The sequence below is a fragment of the Gymnodraco acuticeps genome, unplaced genomic scaffold (assembly GCF_902827175.1).
Source record: "Gymnodraco acuticeps unplaced genomic scaffold, fGymAcu1.1, whole genome shotgun sequence".
NCBI classification, from domain to species: domain Eukaryota; kingdom Metazoa; phylum Chordata; class Actinopteri; order Perciformes; family Bathydraconidae; genus Gymnodraco; species Gymnodraco acuticeps.
The window spans coordinates 811,030-828,802 of record NW_022990459.1 but is presented as its reverse complement, the minus strand read 5'-3'; the positions used below and the strand labels follow the sequence as shown (position 1 = coordinate 828,802).

General features: G+C 40.7%; 1 protein-coding gene across 22 annotated transcripts in view; it reads right to left on the bottom strand.

The window, feature by feature from the left end:
* The window catches only part of ppfia2 (PTPRF interacting protein alpha 2), a 204,784-nt gene that overhangs the window by 110,005 nt on the left and 77,006 nt on the right, over positions 1–17,773 (bottom strand). The window contains exon 1 of one of the 22 annotated variants that reach the window (XM_034226074.1): positions 8,620–9,118. The exons of 20 other annotated variants lie outside the window; for them this stretch is intronic. In XM_034226074.1, coding sequence (XP_034081965.1) covers positions 8,620–8,700 — 81 coding nt within the window. In that variant the 5' untranslated portion in view covers positions 8,701–9,118. Of the gene's footprint in view, positions 1–8,619; positions 9,119–17,773 lie in introns of those variants that run through there. One more of the 22 variants, XM_034226077.1, reaches the window with a different exon arrangement.

The window sequence follows — 17,773 nt, the reverse complement described above, 5'->3', positions numbered from 1 at the left end:
ATTGAAGTGAGTGGCTCGGCCTGTGTGTGCACTTTAAAATCTCTGGGATCTGTGCTGTGCTTGCGTGTGAAAATGTGCGCGTGTACCAGCTCTGCGTAAGATTGACTGTTCAGCATGTTCTAACAATGGCTGACATTACACACAGAGATTAAAGGATGTGTCATACGGAGAGGACGAGATTAAAAGATAAGGCTGGAAATATTCTTGTAATATTTCTTTGGTGTCAACAAATCCCATGAAAAGATTAAAACCAACATGGAGTTTGTTCTCTTGGTACTTTTTAGACTTTGCTTCCCTGTCTGTGGCTTTGAGCACTGAGGCTTTTTGTTCTTACTGAACATAAATCTCTAAAAATAGGTTTTAATTTACTGATATTATAAAAATAGCCTGACCCAAACTCTCAAAAAGCTCATCAGCATTATGGATTAGGGTCGACCACATGATATGTTAGTTTGGGTATTTTCATGTGATTTGTTGACAATGTTATCGACTTAAGCTTTAAATAGAAAGTCCATACTACTAACCAAATGGAAAAAAATGTAGGGATACTTTTCCAAACAATGTTCAACTGTGTACATTTCTGCTAGTGACTGCTTGGAAGATCAACCCGCTGCAGGGATTTTTCCTCAAAGGATTTAAATCTGTATGGTGTCCTTAGTACTTCTATCTTTCATGGTATTAGAAAGCAATCTCCCTAAGGCAGGGCTGTCCACACTTTTTTCACTGAGGGCCAGATACAAAGGGCTGGGCCCCTCACTAGAGGTGAGGTATATTGCCTCATGAGTTAAGTTAGCTAAATCAATCAGCTGTAGGTAAATGATGCTTGATACTTGAATATGCTTTAAGAAACAAACAGCCTACACAACAGCTCTCCATGGGGATTCATTTATTTTGTTACAAAACGTTTTGTCAGCTCGTCCCTTAAACCAGGGGTGTCCAAACTTTTTTCACAGATGGCCACATACAGAAAAATGTACGAAGGGCTGGGCCACTCACTAGAGGTATATTAAAACAGAAGCTTCAGATTTCTTATAATAAGAGGAAATATGAAGGGTATATTTCAAGGTTGTTATGTAAATGTGTTATTGGGCTTTTTTCTTATCAACTTAGATTTGTTAGAACATGTTTCCAACTTTAATTGACTGAATGTATTAGAAAATTGGGCCTATTAACACATGAATACTGTGTAATATATATGAACATATATATTTAAGAAGTAAAATATAAGACAAGCAGAAGTGTATTACACTTAAGTCATTATACTTTTTTAATTTGCTGAGTGAGGGCCGATTCAAAATGGTCCGCGGGCCGCATTTGGCCCCCAGGCCGTAGTTTGGACACCCCTGCCTTAAACAGAAGCCTCAGATTGCTTATAATAAGGGGAATTATGAAGGGTATCTTTAAAGCTTGTTATGTAAATAAAATGTTTGCAACTAAAACTTGTTTGAGTGAATTGATTTAAAAAGTGGACACACAAACATATTCCATTATACTTAATTTGCTGAGGGCCAATTCAAAATGGACATTTGGTACCCGGGCCGTAGTTTGGACACCCCTGCCCTAAGGCAACTGGTTAGTTTTAGTAACAAGAAAGGCAATTGTTGAGTGTCATTAACTTTAACAATTCAACATCTGTGCCTTACAATAGAAAATCTCAAGGAAACAGAGTCCTTTCCACCGTTACAATAAGTACGTGAGATTTGCCAAAAGCATTTATTAATTAACCTTTCCCTGAGGATTTCTCTAATAATTATAGGTTTGCAAATTCACATATCCCTGGAGGTATTTTTTTTTTAGAGCTGCTACCTACAGTAGGAGGTACAGGCTTAACAGTAACACATGCACATCACTGGTACACAAACACACAGGCTACTATTCCTCTCCCTTGGTCACACACACACACACACACACACACACACACACACACACACACACACACACACACACACACACATACACACACACACACACACACACACACACACACACACACACACACACACACACACACACACACACACAGCACAACACACACAGGGGCCTCTTGCTTTCGAAAGCTCACTCATCCTTTTAATCGGTGTGGAATCCATCAAAGTGGGTCAAACTCCCCTCCCCATCTGCCCCGGCCAGATTTTAAATGCACGAGGGCTGATTAAAAAAAGACCAAGAAAATAGGGCAAACGCCGCCAACACACACGTACGAGCAGCACTCGGGAGACCAGCAGCAGAAATACACACCGAACGGAGGGCCGTGTGTGTTCAGGGTGTCAGGGGGGGGCATGTGTAAGCAATTACTGTGTGGCAGTGTAACAGATAAAGGGTCAAGCACCTCGTCTCCAATCTGCCGTACAGGTATCAATTTGTCGTGTTTGTGTCCATTTGCATGGAGCCACCTTTTGTTGTTGCGTCAACTGTCCCCGATCACATGACGCAGGGAGGGCAGGGCACGGTAAGAGGGGAGGGGGGGGGGGGGGGTGTGTGAGACAGGGCGCTGGGTGAGACAGCTGGGGGGATAAGCTCGCTCCCACAGCTGTGTGTAATACTGTGTTTCTGCTCTATGCTTGAGTGACAAGGGAGATGTTTTGTGTAGTTCACGCCTCGGTGCCTTTTCTCTGTTCGCAACTTTGTGCGTTTTGATTCATAATTACATGTTGCCGTGGATACATCTGTATTCACAATGTGAAACACAAAACAGATATAGTCCAGCTAAAGAGGCACAGCTTACAACAAGGGGAAAGCTCTCACAAAGCTTCCACATGTTTTCCTCCAGCACTGTCCCGGGCTCATGTGACCAGAGGAGTAACCGCAGTGTGCTTTGATACATGTGCAGAGATCATCAGGGGGCGAGGCTCTGCATTCAGAACATCATCACGCTGCACAAATGGGGATTTCCAAGATGAAGTGTTGACATGCAGTAGAGAGTGAGAGGTCACTAATACAGGAAGTCCAGTAAAGATGAAAGGAAATGCATTAAAATGTCACAAGGGCTGCAACTCTCAATCATGTATAGAGATTATCTTCCTCATTTGTAACATTGTTCAATCTCACTATTGATATATTCCATTTAAAGCAATGAAAATAATCACATTTGAGTAGCAGGAACCAGTTATTTTTGTATTATTTTGCATTTTCCTTGGAAATAACAGGTAAATGATGATCAGATTAGTTAACCATTATGTACAACTAACTGATTAATTACTTGTTTGAGCTTTTTTAACAAAAGCAAGACAATTCTGTTATTTCCATGATCCAAACACTAAGCTAGACTGTATTCAGGCGTCGCCATGAAAAACATCGTTGTTACTTGTCAATCAAACTGCAGCCTGGTGTCACCTGTCTCGCACACTTTCTCTGCACCAACAGCCTGATCGGGCTTAGGAGAGTGTTGTGGGTGTGAAGTTGTGAGAGTGTGTGATTTATGCATCTGAAAATGTAGCGCATAATAAGAGTGTGCCTGAAACTGCTAGGCTTAAGTAGCGTACAACCAAAGTGTAACCCTAGCCTCAGTGGGAGTGTCCCTATGTAGAGGTGAGCACCAAGCTCAATAAGAAGTAGCACTATTAATCAGTGTGGGACCGCCTGTCAAGGGTCTTTTCTGTCAAACACAGGATACAAATGCTCAGTGTCAGGAAAGGAACACTGCAATTATTTGATTAAGAGGGGTTGGCTTTGGCTGTGGCCATGTTACAAAAAGTACTCAGCTCAAAACCCACCTTCTCAATTTGTCTTTTAACTGAATTGTATTTTATTTTATGTTTTTTATATATTTTATTAGTCCTGCGATTGGTATTAGGTATTATGTCCAATCACAAAGCTGTGATACTCCGTTTATACCTGGGGAAGGGTAGATAGTATTGTACATTGTGTATGTGTTTGGTTTGTGAAGGACTTCGAGTCACCTTTTTGCTATATAAATAAAGTTTGATTTGATTTGACTGATGCTCATAGACGAATCCGACCCCAAACATAGGCTCAAAGTCCCCCTGTGAACACGCTGCCATATACTACCAAAATTCCAGTTTACATTTCTTTTGAGGGCAGCAGTGAGAACCATCACATGTCCTTCCTCTCCACGTCTGTACAAAAATATAAGTGGGACAAGTTAAGTGTTTGACAATCTGTCTGGAAGTTAGCTGGCGTGACATCTCAGCACTGATTACATTAGGTACACAAAGTCACCTCATTCTTGTTATCCACTTTCATTCAATAAACTACAGTCACTGAAATAGTACCTTCTTTTACTAGAGGTGACAGGCTGCATTGCCCATGTGCAGCACAATGCATGTTAGACAGAGAGGAAGGAGGAGACGTCTTTAGGGGAAAGAGATTGCAGCTGAAGAGACTAATTACACGCAGCGCCGCTAATTTGACAACCAAGGACAAATACTGGGCAACTATCATTTTCACAATCATCATCGTTTTTCAGGTTGCTCAACAACCCTGACAAAGGGATATTAAATACAAGGACGTGGAGAAGGCAACTAATACTCCAGCATTCAAAGATGCTGTTTGGAGATTTCACAAAGCAACTCTCTCTGGGGTTTGACTCACAGCAGTGGATTGTAGGTGTTTGAACATTGACACTCGGTGAGCTTATCACTAAAAAAACTCCAGAACTGCATTCACATCAGCAAACAATCGCCCAGGGAGCAGAAACATTGTGCACACTGTTCCTCAAATTGCTTTTTACCAGAACAACTCTGTGAAGTGTAGCTTGATAAAGACACAACATGGACTTTTCCCTGTTTTTTTACAATGGCTAGCTGGTGCATCCAACATATCTCTTGGAATTTAGAAACTTGTGTTTAAGACTTGGCTGTGAACACACTAATAATATGGTCCAGTGGGTTCAGAGCACTGCCAGCTCACCATGAGAGAAATCTCATTGAATGTCACTCCAACACAGGGAATACACACAAAGGCACACGCACAATCATGGACCTCATTCCTTCTTGCCACCTTGTCACAATGCGGAAATAAAGGAGCTGTTATCACAAATTTCACTACTTCCTATGGCAATGTCGGACTGTCATTCCACGTCTTTGCTCCAGGCTGAAATATCCAACAAATGAATGGATTGCTGTGGCATTTTGTACAGACATTCATGGTCCCCAAAGGATGGATCCTACTGACTTTTCTTCTACAGCCATCAAGAGTTTGATGTCCATTGAAAGGTCTACAACTGCTGGATTAATTGGATCAAGCATAATTGTGTAACAGAAACCATTTCTGTGCCTTATAGGCTACAGAGCTGCTAGCATAGCATGTCCAGTGGTGGAATGTAATGTAGTACATACTTGTTATGTTGAGTATTTTAAATGTATGCTTCTTCTACTCCACTACATCTTGGAAGCCAATATTGCACTTTTTACTCCACTACATTTATCTGACAGGTGTGTTACTATTTGTATCACAGATTCAGAATATTACTAATATAAATTATAAATAAACTTCTCCCACCCCTGGTTATGTTGTTTAATACATGGGAAATAGCCAATATTTGTTGGACGGAATGGAACAGGTTTAAACCAAAACACATGATTGGTTGACATTGTGTAGCTTTACCCCCAAAACACACCAGGAGCGTCTGCGCCGCGTTACGTTGCGGCTGCGCCACGCTGCGACCTCCTCCTGCGACAACACACACCAGACGCGTTTCAAAACGTTGCGGAAGCGGAGCGTCGTGTGTGCAGCCTCGCAGTTGTTGTTGATTTTGGAATATTTCCTGGACATTTGTACTTCTACAAGTAAGTAGGCTATACGTAGTTAAATGGTTTATGTTTGTGTCTGTTTAAAATCGTGTTTATTGTTGTTATTTCCTATTTTGTTGTGTTGTAGACTACAGACACAGTTAATAATAATTGTAATATTCCAGTTATAAACGACATGAATCAAAGATGTGTTGCTGTATTTTAGTGGTAAAAAAATATGCATTCATCATCATAATTATTCTATATATATATCATTTAGGCTACAGTGCCTGTAAACCGGAGGAGAACGCTGGCATGTATTCTCCTACTTGAAAGACGGGGGGATGGGGGAGGAGTTTACCTTACGGCTGCGCCGCGGCAAAAATAGGATTCATCCTAATTTTAGAGAAGCGCTGCGCCGAGCCGCTTCTGTGACGCGTCTGAGCCGTAACACGGCGCGTGTGGTGTAATAGCACCCATTGACTAGAGTGGCCGCGATCCTTACGACCGCCGCGGCGCGGCCGTAACACGACGCAGACGCTCCTGGTGTGTTTTGGGGGTTATATATCACCTGTTACCATTCAAATTACATTACATTACATTACATTGCATTTAGCTGACGCTTTTATCCAAAGCGACTTACAATAAGTGCGTTCGTCCAACAAAATACAACTTGAAGAAAACAGAATCATAAAAGTACATCAGTTTTCATAGAGCAAAAACATTTCAAGTGCTACTCAACTGGCTTTAGAAAAGCCAGTCCTTTATTAGTATAAAAGTGCTTCGTTAATAGTTCTATCGCTCGAAGTGGAGTCGAAAGAGATGAGTTTTCAGTTTGCGCCGGAAGATGTGCAAGCTATCTGCCGTCCTGATGTCAATGGGGAGCCCACGTGTTTTCGCCGTTGGGAACTTGGGTCCCCCTCGCAGCGAGGGCGCAGCGAGTCATTTGGCTGATGCAGAGCGTAGTGCATGAATGAATTGTAACCTGATGAATTGTAACCTGATGCCTTGCCCTTTTCTTCAGGTAAGCATAGAGGAAAACACAATTTTAGCCTCCTCCTGTCTATGCTCCATGTTAATGTGCCATCTCGATTGGCTCCAAATGTCATTAGGAGAGTTGGGAGTTGGAGCGAGACGCAGAGACTGTAGTCACAGCAGTGTGGCAGAGTGAGATCTCTGACACTTCTGGGTACATGTTTGCAGAGTCTGGCAGTGCATACTAAAGGAAGTCAATAACTTCATCAGCCTGATGAAGCCGCTGAGGCTTCAAAAGACACCTATTTTGCTATTTAATTCAATTTGCCCCGAACGGTTTATAATTGCAAATGAGGAAGGGCAATCAGATCAAATGAATATCATTAAGAGTTGGTAAACAATCTGACAGGAGCTGTGTTCAAACAGGCTGAACTGAGAACGCCTTGATTTGGCGTATACTTAATGTAGTGATGCACGATGATTACCTCACCAAGCATGATAAATGGTATATTACCTCAAGGGTGGAAGAAGATGAAGTGTGATTTATGTGTATTGAAGCAGCCCAAACCTGATGTTTTTATGGGGATTTCCTGGGACTATAATATGTGAGCTAGGACACTTTTGATTTTGTGATATCAGAGGAGGTTCTTGCAACAGGTACGAACCCCCGGGGAACATTTATTTACTAATGATACGACATGAAAAGGCAAAGGGAGGTTAATGAAAACCCATACACTGAGAGGGGAAAACTTCAAATGTGACAGCCACAGTCTCTGTGCAGTCAGAGGGCGGAAGAACATGATATTGGATGGAGTGATTTAAGAGGCAGAGATAATGATATTGTGTCTTATGGGGCTTTTGCAGCCTCTGGCTTTTCTTTGTAGAAAGAATTACTGCACTGGCAAAACAAATGTAAGGTATAAAAGGGAATTACACTTAAGTAGGGATGAGACACACTGCTGAACCAGATTGCGATTAGACTGATGAGGCAGCCAGGTGTATTTTCATAAACATCACATCCGAGCTCAACAGCTCAAAAAGCAACCCACAGACCCCCTTTCAACTCATCTTCAGTAAAGTAGCAGCTTTTGAAATTACGCTGACTGCACCTGGATGCAAAAATTCTAACATCACCTTTTTCCCCCTGTCTGTAAAAAAGCAGGTTGCTGGGAAAAAAAGGCAAAATCTCACTTCCAGAAACATTTCTTTGCACCCACAGTAAAAACAGAAAGTGCAGGACACACACACTTGATCATTATTCTCTGACAATGCATCATTGCCATGCATGGAATTTGGTCAGAGCTAATATACATGCTTAGTGCACTGTGCACATGTGTGTGTATTTATCTTTAGAAACAGGAGGAAGATAATAGAATAGCACACTTCAAATATAGCTAAGCAGCTGGTGAGATTCAGCTTGAATAATTGAACATCATTATTCAGTAAGAAAATGAATTCTGAATTCTAGTTTTCACAATTTCGCCCTCAGATGTTTTATTTAACAAGCTGAACTGTGAACAATGGAAATTCTTCTGCATGTTTTTCTTTCTTAAGTATCTCTTCAGTGAAATATATGTATTTGCGTGGATTCTTTATGGCTGATTATTCATATGTTCCACTTTCCTTTCACTTTGTACAATAAAACATTATAAAAAGGACTATTCCTTTCTGTGCCAAAACTGTCTTTATCCATCAAATACAAAACAATAGTGGAGTGCATTGCAAATCCAACTCAAAGTCGTGACAAATTTGGATTTATGAGAGTCAGAGGAAGTCAGTCTGCACACGAAGATATGAAACACCCAACACTCACTGCCCTGCAGACAATGCAATACATGCCAAAAGCTCTAAATGTGCCACAATACAAGCCACATAGCAACAACTAAGAGCAGCCAGGATCATAAAACATTTTGAGCATAAAAACTGAGTTATGGGTCACACACAGCTAACTTGCCTGGAATGTGTAGAACCTCGTCCCATTCGGTGGGTGCACCTTCGGGGAGTTGGTCCCCGTACTCATGTCTGAGAAAATCATATTCCTTATAGTTGGGAAAACAATCCACAGCAGATGCAGTTTTTTTTTAATTCAGCCAATCGTGATTCAGAGAAGACGAGAAAAAAAGCCCGAGGTGAGCTCTCGGATCAGCCCGTGACCCGATGCTGCGCTCCCGGCATCAGATGGTGGAAAGCTCCGGTTTACGGTGCGCAACGCTGATGGAAAGAAATCCGTGAGACAAATCTCGGGTGTTCTTCGCGCGTCCCCCCTCTCGCATGCAGGTGACTATTATGTGTGTCCTTCCAGCCGTTTGCCCGGAGAGGAAAGCCCGCGGAGAGACAGCGGCTCCATGGTGTCCTCACGCCTGCTGCACGCAGCTCTGGCAGCGGCTCGGATGGTTCCGTCTGCGCGGGGATTATCGCCTCCCTCCTCCCCCGGCTTCACGAATAATCAGGCGGAGCATCAGCACCCTGCACAGCCAACAGCACGCTGCAGCCCAGCACCGTGTTTACACTATAAAATGTGCCGTTGTTGCAGAGTCATTTAAAGTCATTCTTGGAACAGGTTAGAGAAATCTGTGCGGTAATTCAGTTTTTCTTCATTTGTTGTCAAGTGGACAGGAGCTCAGGGGACCTGCAACTCTATCAATCAGAGTGTCACCGGTTCGATTCTCATCCCCAATATCCTTGGGAGACACTGAATCCCAAATTGCTATAGTGTGTCTACAGTATTGAATTGTAGCCTATGTAAATTGCTTTGGATTCAATTGTCACCTATAATGACATACATATGCAATATGATGTAGTGTATGTGTGGTAAAAAAACAACAAAATATGGCGTTATATCCAGTGTTGGGACCGTTGGGACTAACACGTTACAAAGTAACGCAGCTACATGTTGTGGTAACTAATAGCGTTACTAGTTACCTATTCCCATTAGGTAATGTCGTTATAGTTACGGTGATTTAAATGGGTGCGTTACATGATGTGATGGAACTGAACCGAATCTCCCTGCGGATGTAATTTACAGGCGAATACAGCGATGTCCTCTCACAGTACCATGGAAAAGTGAAAGTAACCAGAGAGGAGTGATGATTGGTTAACGCGGAGTAACATGTCAGGGTAAGCCAATCAGAGACAGAGTTGGGCGGGTCTTGCCTTATGGGGAAAATACACACACACGAACGTCTTGCTAATGCTATTGCTAACACACACACAGTCACACACACGGCAACGCTCACCACCAGCACACACACACACACACACACACACCACACACACACACACACACACACACACACACACACACACCACACACACACACACACACACACACACACACACACACACACACACACAATGGCAGATGCAAGTATCAGCGAGAGCAGCAGCGCATTTGCATCTTGGAAATATAACCACTATTTTCAATTTGTGGGGATGGACGCAAAAAATATTACGGTAAAATGTAAACTGTGTGCAGGACAGAAAGCATTGTCCACATCGAATAACAGCAATGCCAATCTCCTGAAGCACCTAAGTAATGTAGCCTACATGGGGCTATAAAACTAGTCGCCAAAGACCCAGATGGAGCAACACCATCTAAACCAGTGGTCCCCAAACTAAGGCCCGCGGGCCGGGTACGGCCCGCCTCCACATTTGGCCCGGCCCCCTGAACAATACCAGAGACGCATTATGATTTTTTATTTTTATTTTTATTTATTTTTTTCAGTCTGGCCACGCGAATCTTAGACTAGCCCCTGTCAAAATGTTGTGACCTGCTCTATCGAAATCAGTCGCATTGACCCGAAGACACCTTTTGAGTTGTATACACTGTTGGAAAGAGGATATTCCTAGCTTTCTAATGATATCAGGATTGTTTTTGTACTTCAAATATTAAGCGAAATATGTCACATTATATAATGACTGTCACCGAGTCATCATTTTGAGAAAAAGGCCTTCAAAGTTGTCTCTTCTCTGGAATCCATCGATCTGATTGATTATTAGCGGAGCAAATGATCAAAATACTACCGAGGGAAGATATTTTCGTTTGGAGAGGAAGCTCGCGAGTGTGTGTGTATACGTGTGTGTGTGAGTGTGTGTGCTTGTGTAATTTTGCGTTTGTGTGTATTGTGTTTGTTTCCCGGGGAAAACACTCACGAGAAACACCGGCTGTTGTTATGCCTGCCGTTCTCCGCTTGTAATTATGCCGAAGCTTCAAAGTTGTATTTATCATCTGAATTTGCCGAAACAATTTTAATATTCTGAAAGCCAAGACTTTGTTTAATTGAAATCAGATGAAAACAAACTTTAACGGACCCTGCAGTGTTATCTATGATTACTATACTCTTACATTCATAATTTCAGCGGAGTGAGGGGGGGGGGGGGGGGGGGGGGGGGGGGGGGGCGGCGCTGCGGAAGAGCAGATTGCGAGTGAGAAATAAATTGGAAATAAAAGTTTCATATTCTGAAAGCCAAGACTTTGTTTAAAATCAAACAAAACACCCGAACCCCGAAAAAATAGGTTTTTTTACGTAAATCCATGTTTATTTTTGAGAGATTCTGCTCTGACAACTAAGCTAAACTTTTACCTGTTAAGATTGTGCACAGCACAACAGAAAGTTACAGTAATTTTCAATGGACTTTTTTTCTGTGAAGAACCCAAAGAGGGTTATTTGGTTATTATTTATTTCATAAATAGTGTTATTTATTTCATTAATAGTGTTATTATTTATTTCCTGACTTTTTTTCTGTGAAGATCCCGGAAAGGGTTATTAATATTTGGTTATGTGTGGCTTTCTAGAAAACAATACATGTTTACGTTTAGACACCCATGCGATCGTCACACTTTTTCTGTTACAAACTGACCCGGCCCCCATCAGAGAAGGGAAAAGTTATGTGGCCCTCACAGGAAAAAGTTTGGGGACCCCTGATCTAAACAGCCAAAAAACGATTTTTTTTAAATCGCCACATGTCACCCAGAGTCAACTAAACAGATTGATTGCCAGGTATGTTGTTGAGGACATGCTGCCGATCGCAACGGTCGAGTCTGTTGCCTTCAGAGAACTAGTCAGCAAAATACCAGTGAAAGCATTTCATTTTCAATTTCATTGTTATTATTTTTAAAGTAAAGTAACTTGTTACAAGTTACTTTTATAATGTAGTAACTAATAAAGTAACTTGTTACTTTTTTGAGAGCAGTAACTATAACTATGACTAGTTACTTTTTAAAAGTAACTTGCCCAACACTGGTTATATCCATAGGTTATATCTCAATTCTGGACATTATTTTTTTTAAGAAAATATAATATTGGCATGGGATACGCGCCAGTGCTGCTACTTCTACCCCTACTGGAGAAAAAAATTGATTTTAGCTGTTCATATTGGATTATTATTACTGTTCTGTTACAGCTAAATTTACCCTTGTTTGCATTTTCTGGGCTATTCTTTGTGTGCTTATTGTGCCTAGTCGTGGTCCCTTTAAGAATCAGGATGACATCATCAGATGGGTGTGTCAGGTGATCATTAGACAGGAAATAGGCAAAGCATGGCTCTGTGAGCAATGTGTTATTGTTTGTTAGAAATCCAGCTATATCTGCATACGTCTTAATCATAATTATATATACATGGTCTTAATGTCGTAATGCCTTTGATCGCATCGTATGCAAGTATTGTTTATGTTTGTGTTATTAACAACTACAGATGATTATTTTTAGAAAATATTGTATTCTGTGGTGTTTAATGCTGGAGATCTTCCGAGTTGTCTCAATATTGTACAAGGCTAATGCAAGGAGAGTTAAATGTACAAATGGCTGATTATATGTTTAAAATATGATGCCATTTATAACTGTTTAAGTTCTAGAATTACAATAAATACATTAAAAAGCTTACAGTAAATATAACAAGGCAATTCAATTAATGTTAAAGCTGTGTTGATTTATATACATACATATATATTTCTCCAGCTAAACAGCTCCAAGTCTGAAGCCATTCTTATTGGCACTCCACATCAGGTCCGTTCATCCGCCATCACCAGCATCACCTTCTCCGGTCAGAACATTCCACTCTCACCAACGGTTACCAATCTGGGAGTTAAAATGGATCCTCACCTGACCTTTGAGGCCCACATCAAGCAAATATGCAAGACCTCTTTCTACTGTACCACCTTAGAAATATTGCGAAACTCCGCCCCACACTCAGTCTGCCAGATGCTGAAAAGCTTGTCCACGCCTTTGTCTCCTCCAGGCTGGACTACTGTAACGCACTTCTCATTGGGATTCCTAGCAAGAACATCCAGAAGGTGCAATACATCCAAAACACAGCTGCTAGGATTCTGATGAGAGTGTGGAAGTACGAACACATCACACCCATCCTCAAATCACTGCACTGGCTCCCGGTCTCACTCAGGATTGACTACAAAATCACCCTCTTCACTCATCAGTGCATATATGGAAATGCTCCCTCCTACATCAAGGAATTGCTAACCCCACAAACCTCCACGAGGAACCTACGTTCAGTAAAGGCAAACCTCCTCATCCCACCAAGGACAAAACTGAAGACCATGGGAGACCGAGCCTTCTGCTCCGCTGCTCCGAGACTGTGGAATGCCCTCCCAAACCAGCTGAGGACACCACAGACTGTGGAGGCGTTCAAAAAAGGCCTAAAAATGCATCTTTTTAGAATAGCCTTTAACTAGATTTTTAAATCCCCCACATTATGCCATGCCGGCATGAATGTCACAGCTTTTATTATGTTGTTTTAATTGTTTTTAAATTGTTTTTTTTATTGTTTTTGTTGTTTTGTTTCACCCTTTTTAATTTTTAATTTTGTAGCACTTTGAGTTTTGTTTACGCAAATGAAAAGTGCGCTTATAAATAAAATATATTATTATTATTATTATACATTGTGCATATTTGTGTATGTAGAAATGATCATAGAATTGATTATATTTTGTCTTGTTTATTTTTAGTTTCACACCATCTTTATTCCATTAAACCTGTGGGCTAAGGATTCACGTCTTCAGAGTCTTGGTGTACGGAGGGAGTTTATCTGGCTGTTAAGATATACACACTACATATATACCGGGGACAGCACAATTACTATAATGTTGTAATACAGTAGGTGTGATTTTTTTGCAGTGTAGCTGAGTATTGATTGGAGCAGGAGATGGATGATCAAATTATTTAACTGTGGCAATTTTCTCTGTGGAACAAGATGAGTAGTTATCACTGTCTAATACACACAGTGTGAAAGATGGCTTGGTGTGGGAGGAAAGTGACATTATTGTGACAAATCCCTTTGCTGCATGAGGTGCTTGCTGGACTAAATCTACAGTCGGTCACAAAATGAAAGATTATACTATATGTGTATGGTTAGAGACCAATGCTGGAATTTCATTTAGTTGAAACAATCTCTTTTGACCACTTTGATGCATCGTTTTTGAGTGAGGAGTAGACTCATTTAATAACGCACGGTTTTATCACTAGTCTTTTACAAAAGTACTTTAAAGTCAGGAAGCACAGGTATGTCTTCTTCCCAGCAGAAACTCTCAGACTGCCATCTATTATCGAGCTGTCTCTGAAACATTTCCTCTCGCCTCAGGAGCTTTCCACAGAGCTGCCATGTTCCCATGCAGTATAGGCCTGTATTGATTTTCTTTTTTGCTGACGCACTTTAAGTTTTCTATAAAATACAACTGCTTCATTCAATTTAGGCCAAGCGCATTGACTAGAAGCAGATTTTATCTTTGACATTTGAAGAAACATTTATACTTTAACAGACTTCTCCACTTTTCATCCAATGTGCTCTCGCTAAGTGGCCTGTTTGTGAGAGTAATTCACATTTGCTGAATGGTTTAATCCAATTTTCTGACCAAGCTACCAGCCATTTTGAGAAAAATAAAACTTTAATTATTTCTTTGGTCTCATTGAACTGGGTGCAGGCATTTGAGTTAACATCTTGAGGAGCTGGAATGTGACAATTGGATCAAAAGCTAAGTATTTATCTTTTCTCTCAATATATATCAAATGTATCACTATGGGAACGACCTAAACGGTACGTGTGGGGGGCCTGGTGTTGCATTGTTAGACACGGCTCAGTGAGTTTCATTAGGCTGAGTGTTGAACTCACAGCCTCACACCACTCGGAGGGATTTGGGATTCTTTAAGACTTCAAAATATTTGCTCTTTACATCGCAGGTTAACTGCATCTCCAGCTGTGGAGCAGCAGAGCTGAGGCTGCACTCCTGACCGGAAAATAATTCAGACTGCTCCTCAAGCTCACACTGTTAAATAACACCCAGATTCACTGTGAGCTCACTCTTACAAGTGTTAGAGTAAGGTAAAACCCAAGCAATGGCGTACCAATACAACGGTTGAAACCACCTCTAGCTTTCATACTCAAAGCCTCATCGTGTTAGACAAAAATCCTTCTAAAAATAAAAGAATTAACTGTATTTTTTGCAGTGCCATTCAGTAGTCTGGCAGGCAGTCTTAATTGTTATTTTGCTATATTTCTTTATATATATACATATTTTTTTCTTTATAGTTTTTCACTTACTGTTTTAATATTTTTATATTGCTCAATTTAGTTTTTTTACATACTTTTATTTATTTTCAATTCATTTGTATATGATAAACTTCACTTGTATTTGTCCTTTTTTTAATGTTTTTTTTATCTTTATGAAATCCTTTTGGTTGCAACTCCTGCACATTATGCTTTCACTTGGAATAAAATGTGCTATACTGTACATTCAGTTTTGCTCGTTTGCAAATGAATAGTTAACAACCTCAAAGGGTCAATAATTGCCTTTCCCGTTGTTCTGCATCTTCATCAGAGCATATGGGAGCAGAGCGTTGAAAAGATGGTGGCATGTTAGAATTAGCATACTCTGTTGTCACCATGCCTTGCCACACCATCAATACAGAGAATAAAAACCAATAGCTGTCTGGAATGGTAAGGAAAAAAAACATACAAAATGTGTTCCTGAAAAATCAAAGTGGTCAATTTTCCCAGACTTGCAGTGACAAAGATAAGAAAAAAAAGAAAATTGCCAACGTAACACTAGGGAAAATTAGAGGTATTATTATCAGAGAAGTTTGTCATTTAAAGGACCAATTGATTCTCGCCCACTGAGACCTCCTCTGTTCACTGTTCCGCTGCAGCACTTCTACATATGACTGTGGACGTGCAGGATCTGTGCCATCAGGGGCTAAGCCCTCCTGCACATCCGTCACATACAGGGAGCTGCCCCTGTGCTGCAATGCTCTGAACTCTGACGTCACTATACAGATGTGCAGTGGGCATGGCTTACAGCTGCTAAGTGCTCATTGGCTGGAGCCTCTCAATCCTCTGTGTGTTTTCTCCATCTCTGATCCACAACTGTTTGTCTTTCAACATTCACAAAGCTGCCAACGCATTCATATCTGAGTCAAGAGACCAATACTGTTTAAGAATGGTTTCCCATTCATTAAAACAGGTCATTGTTCAACAAATTAAAAAGCCGTTTGAATTTCCGATCAAAGAAAAAATAATATTTCTAATTCATATTTAATCAAAGTGCTTATTCACATGGTCCCAGTGAGGCAGTTTGTGCAAACGCAGAAACTGTGTTAATTAAACCAACACCTGAGAAAGTGTGTGTGTGTGTGTGCTTCATGTCTGCATGTCTCCAGATGCATCCCTCTCTCCATCTAAATCCCTAAAGAAGAGAAACACACAGTCCTTTTTCATCAATCAAAGGGCTCACACAAATTGATTTTTGGTTTGAAAGTCTGTGTTTGATCAGGCTGCGGTCCTAATCTATAAAGGCAAGCTACAGCCTTCGACAGATATATCAGATGACGATATGTAGATTGGAGATTTGAGAAGAATCTGCAGATTAAATTTGCATTTATTGTGGAATTGCTTTGAGAGGCCTTGTTGAGGACTGATAAGAATTCCCCATTAAGCCGCAGCTGTTGTGCGAAAGCACATAAAACACTTAGCGATGACCCCGAGCAATAATAGTGGGAGTATGAGGCCACACATGATGAGGCTTAACCTGAGGATATGTATGAAAATCACACATTTCCATTTCCTCTGCATGTGTGCGTCTGTGTGTGTACTGTATGTCTCGTACACACCATGTATGCTTGTGACAGATTAGTTTGCTGCAAGCCTGTATGGTGAAAGAACCACTTAAACTGCAAATGAGCTGCAAACAAGGAGCAGGAGAGACCTTTTGTGCATACGTAAAGAGGATCGGGCTGCAGCATCTTCATCCTGTACGACACTGTTGCTAAAGCAGTGCAGAGCAATGAGAGGGACCCACAAAAGAGGCAGGATCTTGTTGCTTTGAATAAATTGTTTCATGTTTGAGAAATGTGAATCATTCAGCACCAACATAACATAACTGGAGGGTCCGACGTTTGACGGATAATTACTTTGGGAAGAGTTACACTGGTCTGTCCTGACATGCTGGAAAATACTAAACTGTCTAAATGAACGAAGTCCCTCTTGTTGAATTTAATTTGTTGGTCTCATCAAGGCCTAAACAAATAACCATAAATCAGCAAAGACTGTAACTATTATTTCACAACTGATTGATCAGTAATTCTTCTAATTGTACCATTAGTTGATTGATTATTTAGTTGTAAAAATATATTGCTCATTTTGTTCAGCACACACTATTTGTACTGTACTACATTGCATCATGACTCGTGCAAACATTTAGTGAATATTGTTGATTGCAAGGCGGTGTTTACTGAACATACGGAATATGCTAACATGGTAATAATGTAGGTGTATAACTGTTGCAATCGTGTGCAATAAACCTGAAATGTGCAATATAAACACTTTGTTGCAATTCTATTAATGTGTGCTTTTCTCTAACACTGTACATTTCCTTCTGCGGGACTAATACAAATAATTCTGACTCACCAAATCATTTTGAAACGGCAACGTTTTGTTTAACAATCAAAAGATATTTGACTAACAATGTGTTTAGAGCAGCTACCGCATGAAAATGAATGTATGCTTAGTAACTGACTTAATCTTTCTCTTAAACAATCACTCAGCAGCACTGTTATATTACAATATGTATTATTATATGGATCATGAAATGCACAAAAAATAGA